Source organism: Piliocolobus tephrosceles, chromosome 21 (assembly GCF_002776525.5).
Source record: "Piliocolobus tephrosceles isolate RC106 chromosome 21, ASM277652v3, whole genome shotgun sequence".
NCBI classification, from domain to species: Eukaryota; Metazoa; Chordata; class Mammalia; order Primates; family Cercopithecidae; genus Piliocolobus; species Piliocolobus tephrosceles.
This window is the reverse complement of record NC_045454.1, coordinates 743,460-757,874: the sequence shown is the minus strand read 5'-3', so window position 1 is coordinate 757,874 and position 14,415 is coordinate 743,460. Positions and strand designations below refer to the sequence as shown.

The following is a 14,415-nucleotide window of genomic DNA, read 5'->3' as shown; positions in this document are numbered from 1 at the left end:
GCGGTGAGCCGCTTTTCTAGAAGTGGGAGGGCAATAGGCGGGACACGGGCGTGTCGGGGGCGTTCCACAGGTGCGACCAGGTAAATCTTGGTCTCTTCAGATTGACGTCACCTGGCACATGCCCAGTTGATCTGCACCTTCCCGGGCGCCGGCTGCATTTTTGCGCGCGGGAAGAGTTGGTGGTGAAGAAGAACCCAGAAGTGCGCCATCCTGCCTCGGTTCGTCCAAACAGTCCAACCTTTTATTGGTAATAGTGATAAAGGGGCACCGTGGTCTGTCTGGCTACTTCCTGCTGTTAAGGGGCGTTGTTAAGGTCGGGGCCTATGGTTGGTATTTGGACGCACAGATGAAAAATAAAATAAGGCACAGTATTAGTATAGGAATGAGGAATGGAAGCATTTGTTGGAATATGGGCAAAACCCAGAAGGAAGGTCCTGGCAAGGTTGGGGAGTATGAGATAGTTAAGAAAATGTAGTAAGTTTGAGGCCAGTGGGGGAAAGCCAAACTGATTTCCACTGATTGCTTTCCGTAGGGGCCCTTTTTAGCTGGGAATGAGGAACCAGTGCGCAAAGTAGTTGTTAGCCAGGCAGCAATTAAGGAGTGGAGTTTTTCGTGGAGTGGATGGCTTTCCACTTACTCCTACTACAGAGATATTGGATGGAAGGCTAGGTCCAGAGAAGGACGGCAAAACAGAATAGGTAGCCTCGCTGTTGATTTAAAAAGTAATTGTCTTACCCGCTACCAGGAGAGTTACCCGCGGCTCGGCGAGGGTGATGGGGGTCCCCGAGTCTCGGCACCTTCAGTTGTCATCGTCCAGATGTAGGAGCTGGAAGGAGCTCCCAGGATCCTGGGAAAGGGGGTCACGTGGAGGCGCGGCACCTGTTCTCAGGGTGGGGCAATCAGACTTCCGGTTTCCTCCCTGCTGGCAAGCAGGGCAGGGGGTTGCTGGTGGACGAGGGTTAGGACATTCACTGGCCTAATGTCCTGATGCCTTGCACTTATAGCAAGGCTGCGTTGGGGCTCGGGGACCTTGCGGACACCTGTTGGCATAGTGTCCTGCCTTGCCGCACTTACAGCAGGCAGGCTCCTTTTGTAGCCTTGGAGTCTGCGGAGTATGTGCTCTCTGGCCTGGGGTTACGACTGTAAAGCCGCTGCTAGGAGCTGTAACTTCTGTTCAAGGCAAGCCGGCCATCTCCTCTCTGGAGCTATAGACCTTAAAGGCTAATTTAACTAGGTCTTGTATTGGTGTCTGAGGACCATCCTCTACCTTTTAAAGTTTTTTACGAATGTCAGGAGCTGATTGAGAAATGAAATAAGACGCCAAAATAGTGGCCCCTGTGGGGGAGGCCGGATCTAACCGGGTATATTGGGTTAGAGCCTCCGTTCGTCCAAACAATTACATTTGCAGAAAAGTCTTGGCAGAACCTCAGATAAGGTAGGACAGAGCCCAGGCGGGTGGGGCCGCACACACACACAGGATTCATGAGGAAGAAGTTGCCATCGACAGCTTCTTGTTTCCTGAGTCGGTTTCAGAAGGAAACTGCAAGAGTGGGGCAGAGAACCAGAGCGTCAGGGCAAAACCTCCTCCATTTGCACATCCTGGGGAGGAACCGGGCAGCCAGAGAGCTGCGGCCGCCCCAGTCCCGCTCCGCCTTTGAAGTGGTAAAACCGAAGGCGGGGCCTTGGTTCTGGCAGAAGGGACGCTATGACCCGAGAATTCCTCTCCCTGCTTTGCCTCGGTGAGTCTCCAGGACTGGGATGAACGGGCTTGGGCTGGTGCGAAAAACTCATGGGGGAGTGGAAGTCCGGGTGGAAACGCGGTGTGTGGAAGTAATGACTTCCACGCGTTGCACACCTGCGGTGGGTGGGTCTGGGCTGTGGGCGTCCCCTGCATGAGTTCTGCCGCCCACTTGCCAGCGACGAGCAGGCCGCGCTGCAGAGACACGGGGAGGCCTCTGCTTACTCCGCTGGGAAATGCAGAACTTCAGTGGGGTCTCCGAGTCTGCACCCGCTAAATACCGCAGTATTGCTATGCATCCTCCGTCGGAATAGAGGAGGGCTGGGCTTAAGGATCTACAGGGTGCAAGGCTGTGGGCAAAAAGACAATTTATTTCTCTCTCTCTCTCTCTCTCCCCCCCTCCTCTCTCTCTCTCTTCTCTCTCTCCCTCTCTCTCCTTATTTATGAGACAGAGTCTCACTCTATGGCCTAGGCTGGAGTGCAATGGCATGATCTCGGCTCACTGCAACCTCGGCCTCCCAGGTTCAAGCGATTCTCCTGCCTCAGCCTCCCGAGTAGCTGGGACTACACAGGTGCATGCCACCACACCTGGCTAACTTTTGTATTTTAAGTAGAGACAGGGTTTCACCATGTTGGTCAGGCTGCTCTCAAGCCTCTGAACTCAGGTGATCTGCCCGCCTCAGCCTCCCAAAGTGCTGGGATTATAGGCATAAGCCACCACACCTGGCCCCAAGAAGATAATTTTCTGACCAGCCCGATTCTTAGGCTGATTTTAAACATCCTCAAATTGAACCTGATGTATTCAGACAGAGCTCAGACTGTGAAAAGGAAGACCTGGGCTACAGTGTCGCCTTCACTGCCTAGGAGCTCTAGGCTTGACCCAGCGCAGCTCCACCTCCCTAAGGCCCCAGTTCCTCCCTGGTGCCTGGGGGGCTGTGGTAGACATCAATGCGTTTCATCTGCCTCAGTTCCTTCCCCCTTTTCTGGGTGCAGCCCTTCCCTGTGGGGTAATGCTCCTCTCCTACACACATGTGCACCTTATATGAGGTTTTTTTTTTTTGAAACAGAGTCTTGTTTTGTCTCCCAGGCTGGAGTGCAGTGGCGTGATCTCGGCTCACTGCAACCTCCACCTCCTGGGTTCAAGCAATTCTCCCACCTCAGCCTCCTGAGAAGCTGGGATTACAGGTGCACACCACCACGCCTGGCTAATTTTTTTGTATTTTTAGTAGAGACAGGGTTTCACCATGTTGGCCAGACTGGTCTCAAACTCCTGACCTCAGGTGATCCACCCACTTCAACCTCCTAAAGTGTTGGGATTACAGGGGTGAGCCACTGCACCCGGCTATTTGTGCCTTACAGATGACCATCGGGCTCATACCCAAACCTCCAGCTTCTGAGCACAGTAAGCTGGGCAACCAGGAGGCTGACCTCATCCCCCAGTGGCTGCCATACCAAAGTACTACAAGCCTGGTGGCTTAAAGCAATTAAAATGCACTCTCTCGCAGTTGGGGAGATGAGAAGTCTGAAACCAAGGTGCTGGCAATGTTGATTCCTTCCGAGGGCTATGAGGGAGAATCTGTTTTATGCCCCTCTTCTCGGGATGGCTGACAATTCTTGGCATTCTTTTTTTTTTTTTTTTTTTTTTTTGAGGCAGAGTCTCGCTCTGTCACCCAGGCTAGAGTGCAGTGGCATGATCTCGGCTCACTGCACCCTCCACCTCCCAGGTTCAAGCAATTCTCCTGGCTTAGCCTCCCGAGTAGCCTGGATTACAGGCACGGATCACCATGCCTGGCTAATTTTTGTATTTTCAGTAGAGATGGGGTTTCACCCTGTTGGCCAGGCTGGTCTAGAACTCCTGACCTCAGGTGATCCACCCCACCCCCCCGCCCCGCCTCCCAAAGCGTTGAGATTACAGGCTTGAGCCACCATGTCCAGCCTCTTGGCATTCTTTAACTTGTAGATGCATCACTCAAATTGCTGGCTCTGTGTTTTTTTTTGTTTGTTTTAGACAGGGTCTCACTCAGTCAGCCAGGCTGGAGTGCAGTGGTACCACCATAGCTCACGGCAGCCTCAACCTCCTGAGCTCAAGCAATCTTCCCCGCAGCCTTCTGAGCCACTAGAACTATGGGTGCACACCACCATGTTGGACTAATTAAAGTAATTTCTGTTTTAGAGATGGGGTCTTGCTAGATTGCCCAGGCTAGTCTCCAATTCCTGGGCTCGAGCAATCCTCCCCACTAGCCTTCTGAGTAGCTAGAACTACAAGTGTGCACCACCATCTTGGGCTAAGTAAAATAATTTCTTTTTTAGAGATGGGGTCTTGCTATATTGCCCAGGCTAGTCTTCAGCTCCTGGGCTCAAGCAATCCTCCCTGTTAGCCTTCTGAGCAGCTACAACTACAGGTGCACACCACCACATTGGGCTAATTAAAATAATTTTTTTTTTTTTTTTTGCAGAGATGGGGTCTCTCTATATTGCCCAGGCTAGTCTCCAAGTCGTGAGCTCAAGCAGTTCTCCTATCTCGGCCTCCCAAAGCATTGTGATTGCAGCCTGGCCTCTCTGCCTCTGTCTTTGCATAGCCACCTTCTTTCTGCGTGTCTCTCTTTTTCTCTTCTCGTAAGTTATATTGGACCAGATGCCCAGCCTACTCCAGTACGACCTCATCTTAGCTTAACTAATTACCTCTGCAAAGATCAGATAATGGTATTTCCAAATAAGGTCATATTCAGAGGTCCTGGGAGTTACAACTTGAACTTCTCTTTTCAAGAAATGCAAATCAGCTGGGTGTGGTGGCGCACGCTTGTAATCTCAGGACTTTGGGAGGCCCAGGTGGGCAGATCTCTTGAGGTCAGGAGTCTGAGACCAGCCTGGCCAACATAGTGAAACCCCATCTCTACTAAAAATACAAAAAATCAGCTGGGCATGGTGGCAGGTGCCTGTAATCCCAGCTACTTAGGAGGCTGAGGCAGGAAAATTGCTGGAACCTGAGAGGCAGAGGTTACAGTGAGCTGAGAGAGCACCACAGCACTCCAGCATGGGTGACAGAGGGAGATTCCATGTCAAAAAAATAAAAAGAATATGGGAATTGGGCTGGGTGCAGGTAGCTCATGCCTGTAATCCCAGCATGTTGGGAGGCCGAGGTGGGAGAATCGCTTGAGCTCAGGTGTTCGAGACCAGCCTGGGCAATACAGTGAGTCCTCATCTCTACAAAAAAAAAAAAATTTAACAATTAGCCAGGCCTGGTGGCACGTGCCTGTAGTCCCAGTTATTTGGGAGGCTGAGACAGGCAGATCACTTGAGCCCAGGACGTCAAGGCTGCAGCGAGCTGTGACTGCACTCCAGCCTGGGCCACAGAGTGAGACCCTGTCTCAAAAAGAAAAAGAATATAGGAATCACTGTTTGAACAGACGATGGATGGATGGCAGAGATGAGATGACATGAGTCTAAAAGCGGGATATGGGGAGGGTCTCCAAAGACAGCCTGAGTCCTGGAATGCCCTGGCATCCAGAGGCTGTTTCCTACCTGCCAATCCCAGCCAATCTCGCTGCCAACGCAGCCTTGGTCTATCGTGAGGCCTCCACCTCATTCCTTTGAGGTGAAGCTTGGTGTGGTGTCACGTTCTGCATCGGTACCTGCGTCAACAAGGAACCAATGTCCTGAGACATTCTCGTGGCTCTAGAGAAATTCTACCTAAATTCTACCTAACTTCACCCTGAAACAAGCCCCATGACTGACGACCCATTTTGACTGACGTCCCATTTTCCACGCAAGTATATGACGCTCCCTTCCCCGCAGGGAATACAGAGAACAGAACACAGAAGAGGGAGGGGATGATGTAAGTGGAAACCAAAGCTAAAGTGAGGCGAGTATTTGGAACCAGAAGACACGGGGAAGGGGCAGCAGATTTTCTCTATTGGAATTGAGCAAGAAAACCCTCCCCTTTCCACGGGAAAATGACGTTTGCATTATTTAAGTGGCAAGGGTAAAAACTGCAATCAGCTCGGGCACGGTGGCTCATGCCTGTAATCTCAGCACTTTGGGAGGCCGAGGCGGACAGATCACTTGAGGTCAGAAGTTTGAGACCAGCCTGGGCAACATGGCGAATCCCCATCCCTACAACAACAACAACAACAACAATTAGCTGGGCATGGTGGTGTACACCTGTAGTCCCAGCTACTCTGGAGACTGAGGTACGAGAATCACTTGAACCCAGGGGGTGTAGGAGGTTGCAGCAAGCTGAGATTGCACCACTGCACTCCAGCCTGGGTGACACAGCGAGACTCTGTCTCCAAACGAAACAAAGCAAACAAAATACTGCAATCACAGAAAATACAAGAAAAAAGCATAGGTGAATGTTGAACAACTTCTAGATGGTGAAAGAATGATTACTCGTGAAAGCAATTCAATACATCAGGCCGGGTGCGGTGGCTCACGCCTGTAATCCCAGCACTTTGGGAGGCCAAGGCAGGCGGATCACCTGAGGCCAGGAGTTCAAGACCAGCCTGGCCAATATGGTGTGAGATTCTTGTCTTTACTAAAAATACAAACATTAGCCAGGCGTGGTGGTGGGCGCCTGTAGTCCCAGCTACTCGGGAGGCTAAGGCAGGAGAATCACTTGAACCTGGGAGGTGGAGGTTGCAGTGAACTGAGATCGTGCCATTGCACTCCAGCCTGGGCAACAGAGCAAGACTATATCTCAAAGAGAAAAAAAAAAAAAAGTTGCTGGAATTTTCTACATACACGTAGCTTCTGAATGACAAAACAATAGAACAAAAGTAAGAGGTAAGTCTGGGGATATATCTGCCAAAAATATATACATAAATGTAATACATACATTTAATAGATATATTTATATGTATTACATGTAATATGTGTACATATACTTAATATATGTATTATGTATAATACATACATACAGAATACATATATATATATATATTAGACCTATAATGAGCTAGTCATTGTTCTCTGCTGGATTTGTACTGAAAGACAAGCACATAATTTTCCTCTCATTGAGATTTCTCTTCCAGGACTGTGTCTGGGCTATGAAGATGAGAAAAAGAATGGTGAGTTTTCTCCCACTTAAACTTTATTTATTCCTGCATCCCACACTTCATGACCTTTTCCTTTAATCGTCTGAATTCTAGACTCAAATTAACTCTGAATTCTTTCCAGAGAAACTGCCCAAGCCCTCCCTCCACGCCTGGCCCAGCTCGGTGGTTGAAGCCCAGAGCAATGTGACCCTGAAGTGTCAGGCTCCTTTCCAGAATGTGACATTCGTGCTGTGCAAGGTGAATGACTCTGGGTACAACCAGGAACAGATCTCGACAGAAAACGAAGCTGAATTCCTCTTCACGGACCTGAAGCTTAAGGATGCTGGGAGCTACTTTTGTGCCTACAAGACAACGGCCTCCCACGAGTGGTCAGAAAGCAGTGAACACGTGCAGCTGGTGATCACAGGTGAGAAGGGTAGCCTCAGATGTGCTCCTTGATGCACGCATTTCTTCGGTTTTGCTTTGCTTCTCTTTTTTAAGACAGAGTCTTGCTCTGTCGCCCAGGCTGGAGTGCAGTGGCACAATCTCGGCTCACTGCAACCTCTGCCTCCTGGGTTCAAGCAATTCTTCCTCCCCAGCCTCCCAAATAGCTGGGACTACAGGCTCCTGCCACCATGCCTGGCTAATTTTTGTGTTTTTAGTAGAGATGGGGTTTCACGTGATCCGCCTGCCTCGGCCTCCCAAAGTGCTGGGATTACAGGTGTGAGCCATCGCGCCTGGCCTAACTTTTGTGTTTTTAATAAAGATGCAGTTATACTATATTGGTGAGGTTGATCTCAAACTCCTGATCTCAGGTGATCCATCTGCCTTGGCCTCCCAAAGGGCTGGAATTACAAACGTGAATCACCGTGCCTGGCGTTTTTTGTTTTGTTTTGTTTTGTTTTTGTTTCTTGAGAGGCAGTCTTGCTCTGTTGCCTAGGCTGGAGTGCAGTGGCATGATCTCAGCTCATTGCAATCTCCACCTCCTGGGTTCATGTAATTCACCTGCCTCAGCCTCCCGAGTAGCTGAAACTACAGGGGTGCACAACCACACCAGGCTAATTTTTGTATTTTAGTAGAGACAGAGTTTTACCATGTTGGTCAGGCTGATCTCAAACTGCTGACCTCAAGTGACCTGCCCACCTCAGCCTCCCAAAGTGCTGGGATTACGGGAGTAAGCCACTGCGCTTGGCTGCTTTTTTTTTTTTTGGACAGAATCTCACTCTGTCGCCCAGGCAGGAGTGCAGTGGCATGAACACAATTCACTGCAGCCTCCACCTCCCAGGCTCAAGCAATTTTCCCACATCAGCCTCCCAGGTAGCTGGGAGTACAGGCAGGTACCACCACACCTGGCTAATTTTTAAATTATTTGTTGAGACAGGATCTATGTTGCCCAGGCTGGTCTTGAACTCCTGAGCTCAGGTGATTCTCCTGCCTTGGCCTCCTAAAGTGCTGGGATTACAGGCGTGAGTCACCAAAGCCTGCCTGATGCACGTATTTCTTTTCCTGTTGTGGGATGTGGCTTGGGAAGAAGGAACCCAGGAGACAAAAAGATAGATGCAGGCCGGGCATGGTGCGGTGGCTCACGCCTGTAATCCCAGCACTTTGGGAGGCAGAGGTGGGCGGATCACTTGAGGTCAGGAGTTCGAGACCAGTCTGGCCAACATGGTGAAACCTCAACTCTACGAAAAATACAAAAATTAGCTGGGTGTGGTGGCGGGCACCTGTAATCCCACCTACTAGGGAGGCTGAGGCAGGAGGAGAATCACTTGAACCCCGGAGGCAGAGGTTGTAATGAGCTGAGATTGTGCCACTACACTCCAGTCTAGATGAAAGAACAAGACTCCATCTCAAAAAAAAAAAAAAAAAAAAAAAGGATAGATGCAACACCTTCAGCGTGGAAATGGGAACCCAAACATGGGACAAGATTCTCATCGGGGATTCAGAGAGGATCCCAGTGATGTGGATGTGGGAGGGTGGTGTAGAATATGGTCAGTTAATAGAAAATTGGGGTACGGTAAGACTGACAAACCAAGTGATGATTGCCATGGAAAAGATGATCTGTTACAGTTCCCAAGAGGAGGGGGAAGGCTACACTATGGGGGTGGGGGTATGGGGGAAGCACCAGGGTCAGTCAGGGGCAGAGGGAGGAGGAAGCACTGTGGGCCAGAGCTTTGATTGTATTTTGTGGGGAGAACAAGACTAGAGTTGGCCAGGTGTGGTGGTTCATGCCTGTAATCCTAGCAGTTTGGGAGGCCAAGGAGGGCGGATCACCTGAGGTCAGGAGTTTGACATCAGCCTGGGTAACATGGCGAAACTCCATCTCTACAAAAATACAATAATTACCTGGGTGTGGTGATGTGCACTTGTGCTTTCAGCTACTTGGGAGACTGAGGCACGAGAATTGCTTGAACCCGGGAGGCAGAGGCTGCGGTGAGCCAAGATCGTGCCACTGCACTCAAGCCTGGGTGATAGAATGAGAACCTGTCTCAAAAAAAAAAAAAAAGAAAGAAAGAAAGAAAAAAGAAAATAAAAGAAAAGAAAAAGAAAAAAAAAAAAAAGAATTGGCTTTGGGTATAGAGACTGTCCCTGGTTGTCTAGTTCTTGGACCTGGGGTGATTAGGAGAGGACAACATTCACCTTGAGTGAGAGAGCCTCATAATGAAGGTAGTTGGGAGTGAGGGCTCTGGATCTATTGGCTTGCATTTGAGGGACATATTGAGGACAAGTGGTTTACTGGCTCTAGAAATTAACTAACCCTGGGAGGGGTGGTCCCACCAAGGGCAGCAAGGCCCCAAGATGTCAAAGCATCAAATGCAGAAAATGAAAGACATGGTGGTTAATACAGAGAGATGGATGAGAGAGTCCCCAAGTGCAGTAGAAAATGGAAAAGTGGGCCCGACACAGTGGCTCACACCTGTAATCCCAGCACTTTGGGAGGCCGAGGCGGGCAGATCACAAGGTCAGGAGATCGAGACCATCCTGGCTGACACGGTGAAACCCCGCCTCTATTAAAAATATATAAAAAATTAGCCAGGCGTGGTGGCGGGCGCCTGTAGTCCTAGCTACTAGGGAGGTTTGGGCAGGAGAATGGCATGAACCCAGGAGGCGGAGCTTGCAGTGAGCTGAGATCTGGCCACTGCACTCCAGCCTGGGCGACAGAGCGAGACTCCGTCTCAGAAAAAAAAAAAACAAAAAAAAGAAAAAAGAAAATGGAAAAGTCCTAGCCCTTCTCTTTACCTCCATTGCCTTGTTCTCTTCAGGGTCACTCCCAGAACCTTTGCTCTCAGTCAATGTAGACCCTGGGATGACTCCAGGTCTCAGGACACTTTGATGTCTTACTCCATACAATGGAACTGAATGTATTGTAATTGCTCTGCTGAAAATGGGGATCCCAGAACCATTACAAGTCAGGCAAGTAAGAAAAAAACAGACAGATTTCATGCTCTGGAATGTGACAAGTCATGGCAGTGGAAACTACAGCTGTGTGTATTACCTGAGTGACTCATCACACTTGGTCTCCTTCCCCAGCAACAAGTTGGAGATCTGGGTGACAGGTGAGCATAGAGCGATAACACTGGCATTTGACATATATCCAGCATTTTCTATGTTCCTGTCTCCACGACAGGTAACTTGCTCCACTAACTCATTCAGTCTTCACTTCCTGTGAGGGTGGTTGTATTACTAATTTTGCTTATAGAGACTAGGTGACCTCCCCGATGTCACAAAGACAACGAGCTTCACAGTTGCTGTTCAGACATAAATGAAAATTTATATTTCTTTATGCCAGAGAAGAAAAGCCAGAAAGAGTGTCCAGTGCTCTATGAGGGATGCAGGAATGGCAAATAATGGAGGATGGGGCTAAGAGATCCCATTGTGTGGGAAAATATGGCAGGCATGGTGCAGGTAACTGAAAAAAGAAATGATGAGGACCACAGTGAGAAGATGCACATGGGAGGATTGTAACATAAGTGACTTGAGATCCCAAGGAAGAGGGATAAAGAATAATTTTGCATCACTTTCATCTACCCATTTATCTACCCACCCATCCATCTATCAATCCACCTACCCATCTATCAACCCACCCACCCATCTACCCACCTACCAACCCATCCACCCTCCCACCCACTCATTCATCCATCCATCCACTCACTTATCCATCTATCCATCAACCCATCCATCCATCCATCCATCCATCCATCCATCCATCCATCCATCTATCCATCCTTCCATCCTCCCACACCTTCATCCATTCACATACCCACCCAATCTAACTTTCCACCCACCCTTCCATCCATCCACTCATTCACCCCTTTGTCCATCCATTCACCCTCCCACCCATCCATCCATTCATCTATCCATTAATCCATCCAACCACCAACCCTTCCATTCATTCGTCCACCCACCCCTTCATCCGTCTACCCACCTACCCATCTATTTACCCAGCCACTCATTTGTCCATTCTTCCACCCACTCATCCACCCATTTACCCTTTCACCCATTCACTCACCCCCTACCCACCTACCCATATATCCATCCATGCATCCATCTATTCATTTATTAGTCACTCAACAATACCTCTCAATTGACTACAGTTGCTGCCAGTAGGTCAATCTGGTCATATCATGGGAAATCCCTGGAGAGACCTCATAGTCATCAGTGTAGTGCAGAAGTAGCCATGGGTCCACACCAATGACTTAGCCTGGGCTTGGGGCATGATGAGTAACTGAGTACTTAATGTTTCACCTCCGATTTACCCTCTTTCTGAGGCTCTTGATCAGTGATGCTCCAACAAGGTGCTCATCTCTTTGATGTTGATCTCAAATTGTATTCCCAATAACTTTTTCTTGTAGTCTTAAGAATTTTCATACCCACACTTTAGCCCTAAAAGCCTGGCGATTATTTGCCATTTCCCAATTATGTTCTCTGGCAGATCATCTACTATTTCCTGATTTCTTCACCTCTATCGCAGCTATACCATTACATCACAAGACAGGCTATAGTATCAATTTAAAGTGGTTGATTTTCCAGGTCAGCCTTCCATATACAATCTATTTGCTGCTTTGCAAATCACTTGATTATACTACTTTTTACTTATTACAAAGTGGGCATATAAATGCTTGTATTACAAAAAAAATTAATGCAAAATACCTGGCACAAAAATAGCTGCCCATTCAGCCTACAAATTCAGATACTTTGGTAGATCCTGAGTATATTGTAGGAACTGAGACAGACCAGGTCTCTGGCCAACAGGAGCTCACATTTTTCTTTGGAAGAAAGAAATAAATAACAGAAAGATATCAGAGTAATTAAAAAACACGTTATAGATGGAGAATAACTGTGAGAGGCATTGTATTAGTGATCTATGGCTGCATAACAAATTACCACTAATTTAGCAGCCTGAAACACCTATTTATTATCTCACAGTTAATGTGGGTCAGGAGTCCAGGCACAGCTTAGCCGAATCCTCTGCTTTGGTTCTCATAAGAATGCAATCAAGGTGTCAAACAGGGCTGGGTTCTCATCTGGAGGCTTGATTGGGGAAGGGTCCATTTCTCCACTCCTGTGGTTGCTAGCAATATCTGGTTCTTTGTAGCTGTAGGATTCATGCTAGACTGATTCTGCAGCACTTAAGAGAGATTGAGAGAGAGAGGAGAGAGAGAGAGAGAGAGAGAGAGAGCGCAAATGCCCTAGCAAACAGTTTTATGTAATGTAGCATAATCAAGAGCATAACATCCCATCACCTTTGCCATATCTATTGGTGAGAAGAAAGTCACAGGTCTCCACACTCAAGGTGAGGGGATTAGAAAAAGGCATGAACACCAGAAAGCAGGGCTCCTGAGTCTCCTGAGTGCCCCCTTAAGGTCTGTCTGTCACAGGCATGAAATATGAGAATGACCCAACTACATCAATACCTGGAGAAGAGCCCTTCAGGGAGAGAGAGCAGCAAAAGCAAAGTCCCAGAAGTGTGAGTGTTCCTGGAATGACTGAGACACAGAAAGGAGGACAGAGAAAAGAACAGCAGAATAAAAGGTGTGGATAGAAGGCAGGGCCTAGACCATCTAGGGTCTTGTGGGTGTTTGAACTGGTCCTAGAGTCTGCTTTGAAAAAACAGGAACCCACTGATGAAGTTGAGCTGGAGAAGGGCATGATTTTATTTATATGCTTGAAGGGTCACTGGCTGCTTTTTTTTTTTTTTTTTGAGACAGGGTCTCACTCTGTTGCCCAGGCTGGAGTGCAGTGGTGCGATCACAGCTCACTGCAGCCTTGACCTCCCAGGCCCAGGTAATCCTCCCACCTCAGCCTCCCAAGCAGCTGAGATTACAGGCACATGCCATCATGCCCGGCCTCTGGCTGCTTTTGGAAAATAAGGGATTAGATGTGGTAAGAGTTGGTGCATTTCAGGCAATATGACTTTTTAAATTTAAAAATATCAAATTGACAAATGAAGATTGTATATATTCAAGGTATACAATCTGATGATTTGATCCACCTGCATTGTGTAACGATTATCATAGTCAGATTAATTAGTACATCCATTGCCACCATGCTGTGCACCTGAATGTCTTCATCTTAGAACTGGAAATTTAGGGCTGGGCGTGGTGGCTCATGCCTGTAATCCCAGCACTTTGGGAAGCCGAGGCGGGTGGATCACGAGGTCAGGAGATCGAGACCATCCTGGCTAACACGGTGAAACTCCGTCTCTACTAAAAATACAAAAAACTAGCCGGGCATGGTGGCGGGCGCCTATAGTCCCAGTTACTCAGGAGGCTGAGGCAGGAGAATGGCGTGAACGCGGGAGGCGGAGCTTGCAGTGAGCTGAGATCGCGCCACTGCACTCCAGCCTGGGTGACACAGCCAGACTCCATCTCAAAAAAAAAAAAAAGAACTGGAAATTTATAACTTTCATCAACATCTCCCCATACATTATGTTAAACAAAATAAGCCAGACTCAGAAAGACAAATTCTGCATGATCTCACTCACATGTGTAGCCTGAAAAAGCCAAACTCACAGAAGCAGAGAGTCTACTGGTGGTTGCCAGGGACTGGTGAGTAGGTGATACTTTATTTATTTTTATTTATTTATTTTTTTTGAGACGGAGTCTCACTCTGTCGCCCAGGCTGGATGGAGTGCAGTGGTGCTATCTCAGCTCACTGCAAGCTCGGCCTCCCGGGTTCACACCATTCTCCTGCCTCAGCCTTCCAAGTAGCTGGGACCACAGGTGCCCGCCACCACGCCTGGCTAATTTTTGTATTTTTAGTAGAGACAGGGTTTTACCATGTTATCCAGGATGGTCTCAATCTCTTGACCTCGTGATCTGCCTGCCTCGGCCTCCCAAAGTGCTGGGATTATAGGCATGAGCCACCGTACCTGGCTGAGTAGGTGATATTTTAACTTAGACTAAATGGTGCCACTGGGGAGTTAGAAATATAGGCCGAGTGCAGTGGCTCATGCCTGGAATCCCAGCATTTTCAGTGGCCAAGGCAGGTTGATCACTTGAGGCCAGGAGTTTGAGACCAGCCTGGCCAACATGGTGAAACCCCATCTCTACGAAAAATACAAAAATTAGCAGGGTGTGGTGGCAGGTGCCTATAATCCCAGCTACTTGGAAGGCTGAGGCAGGAGAGTCTCTTAAACCCAGG

General features: G+C 48.5%; 1 protein-coding gene across 1 annotated transcript in view; it reads left to right on the top strand.

Moving 5' to 3' along the window:
• Positions 1-1,485: 1,485 nt before the first annotated feature.
• Positions 1,486-14,415, top strand: part of VSTM1 (V-set and transmembrane domain containing 1) — a 22,054-nt gene continuing 9,124 nt past the window's right edge. The window contains exons 1-3 of the mRNA XM_026457605.2: positions 1,486-1,739; positions 6,769-6,804; positions 6,914-7,198. Of these exons, the coding sequence (XP_026313390.1) occupies positions 1,706-1,739; positions 6,769-6,804; positions 6,914-7,198 (355 nt within the window). The 5' untranslated portion in view covers positions 1,486-1,705. The remainder of the gene's footprint in view (positions 1,740-6,768; positions 6,805-6,913; positions 7,199-14,415) is intronic.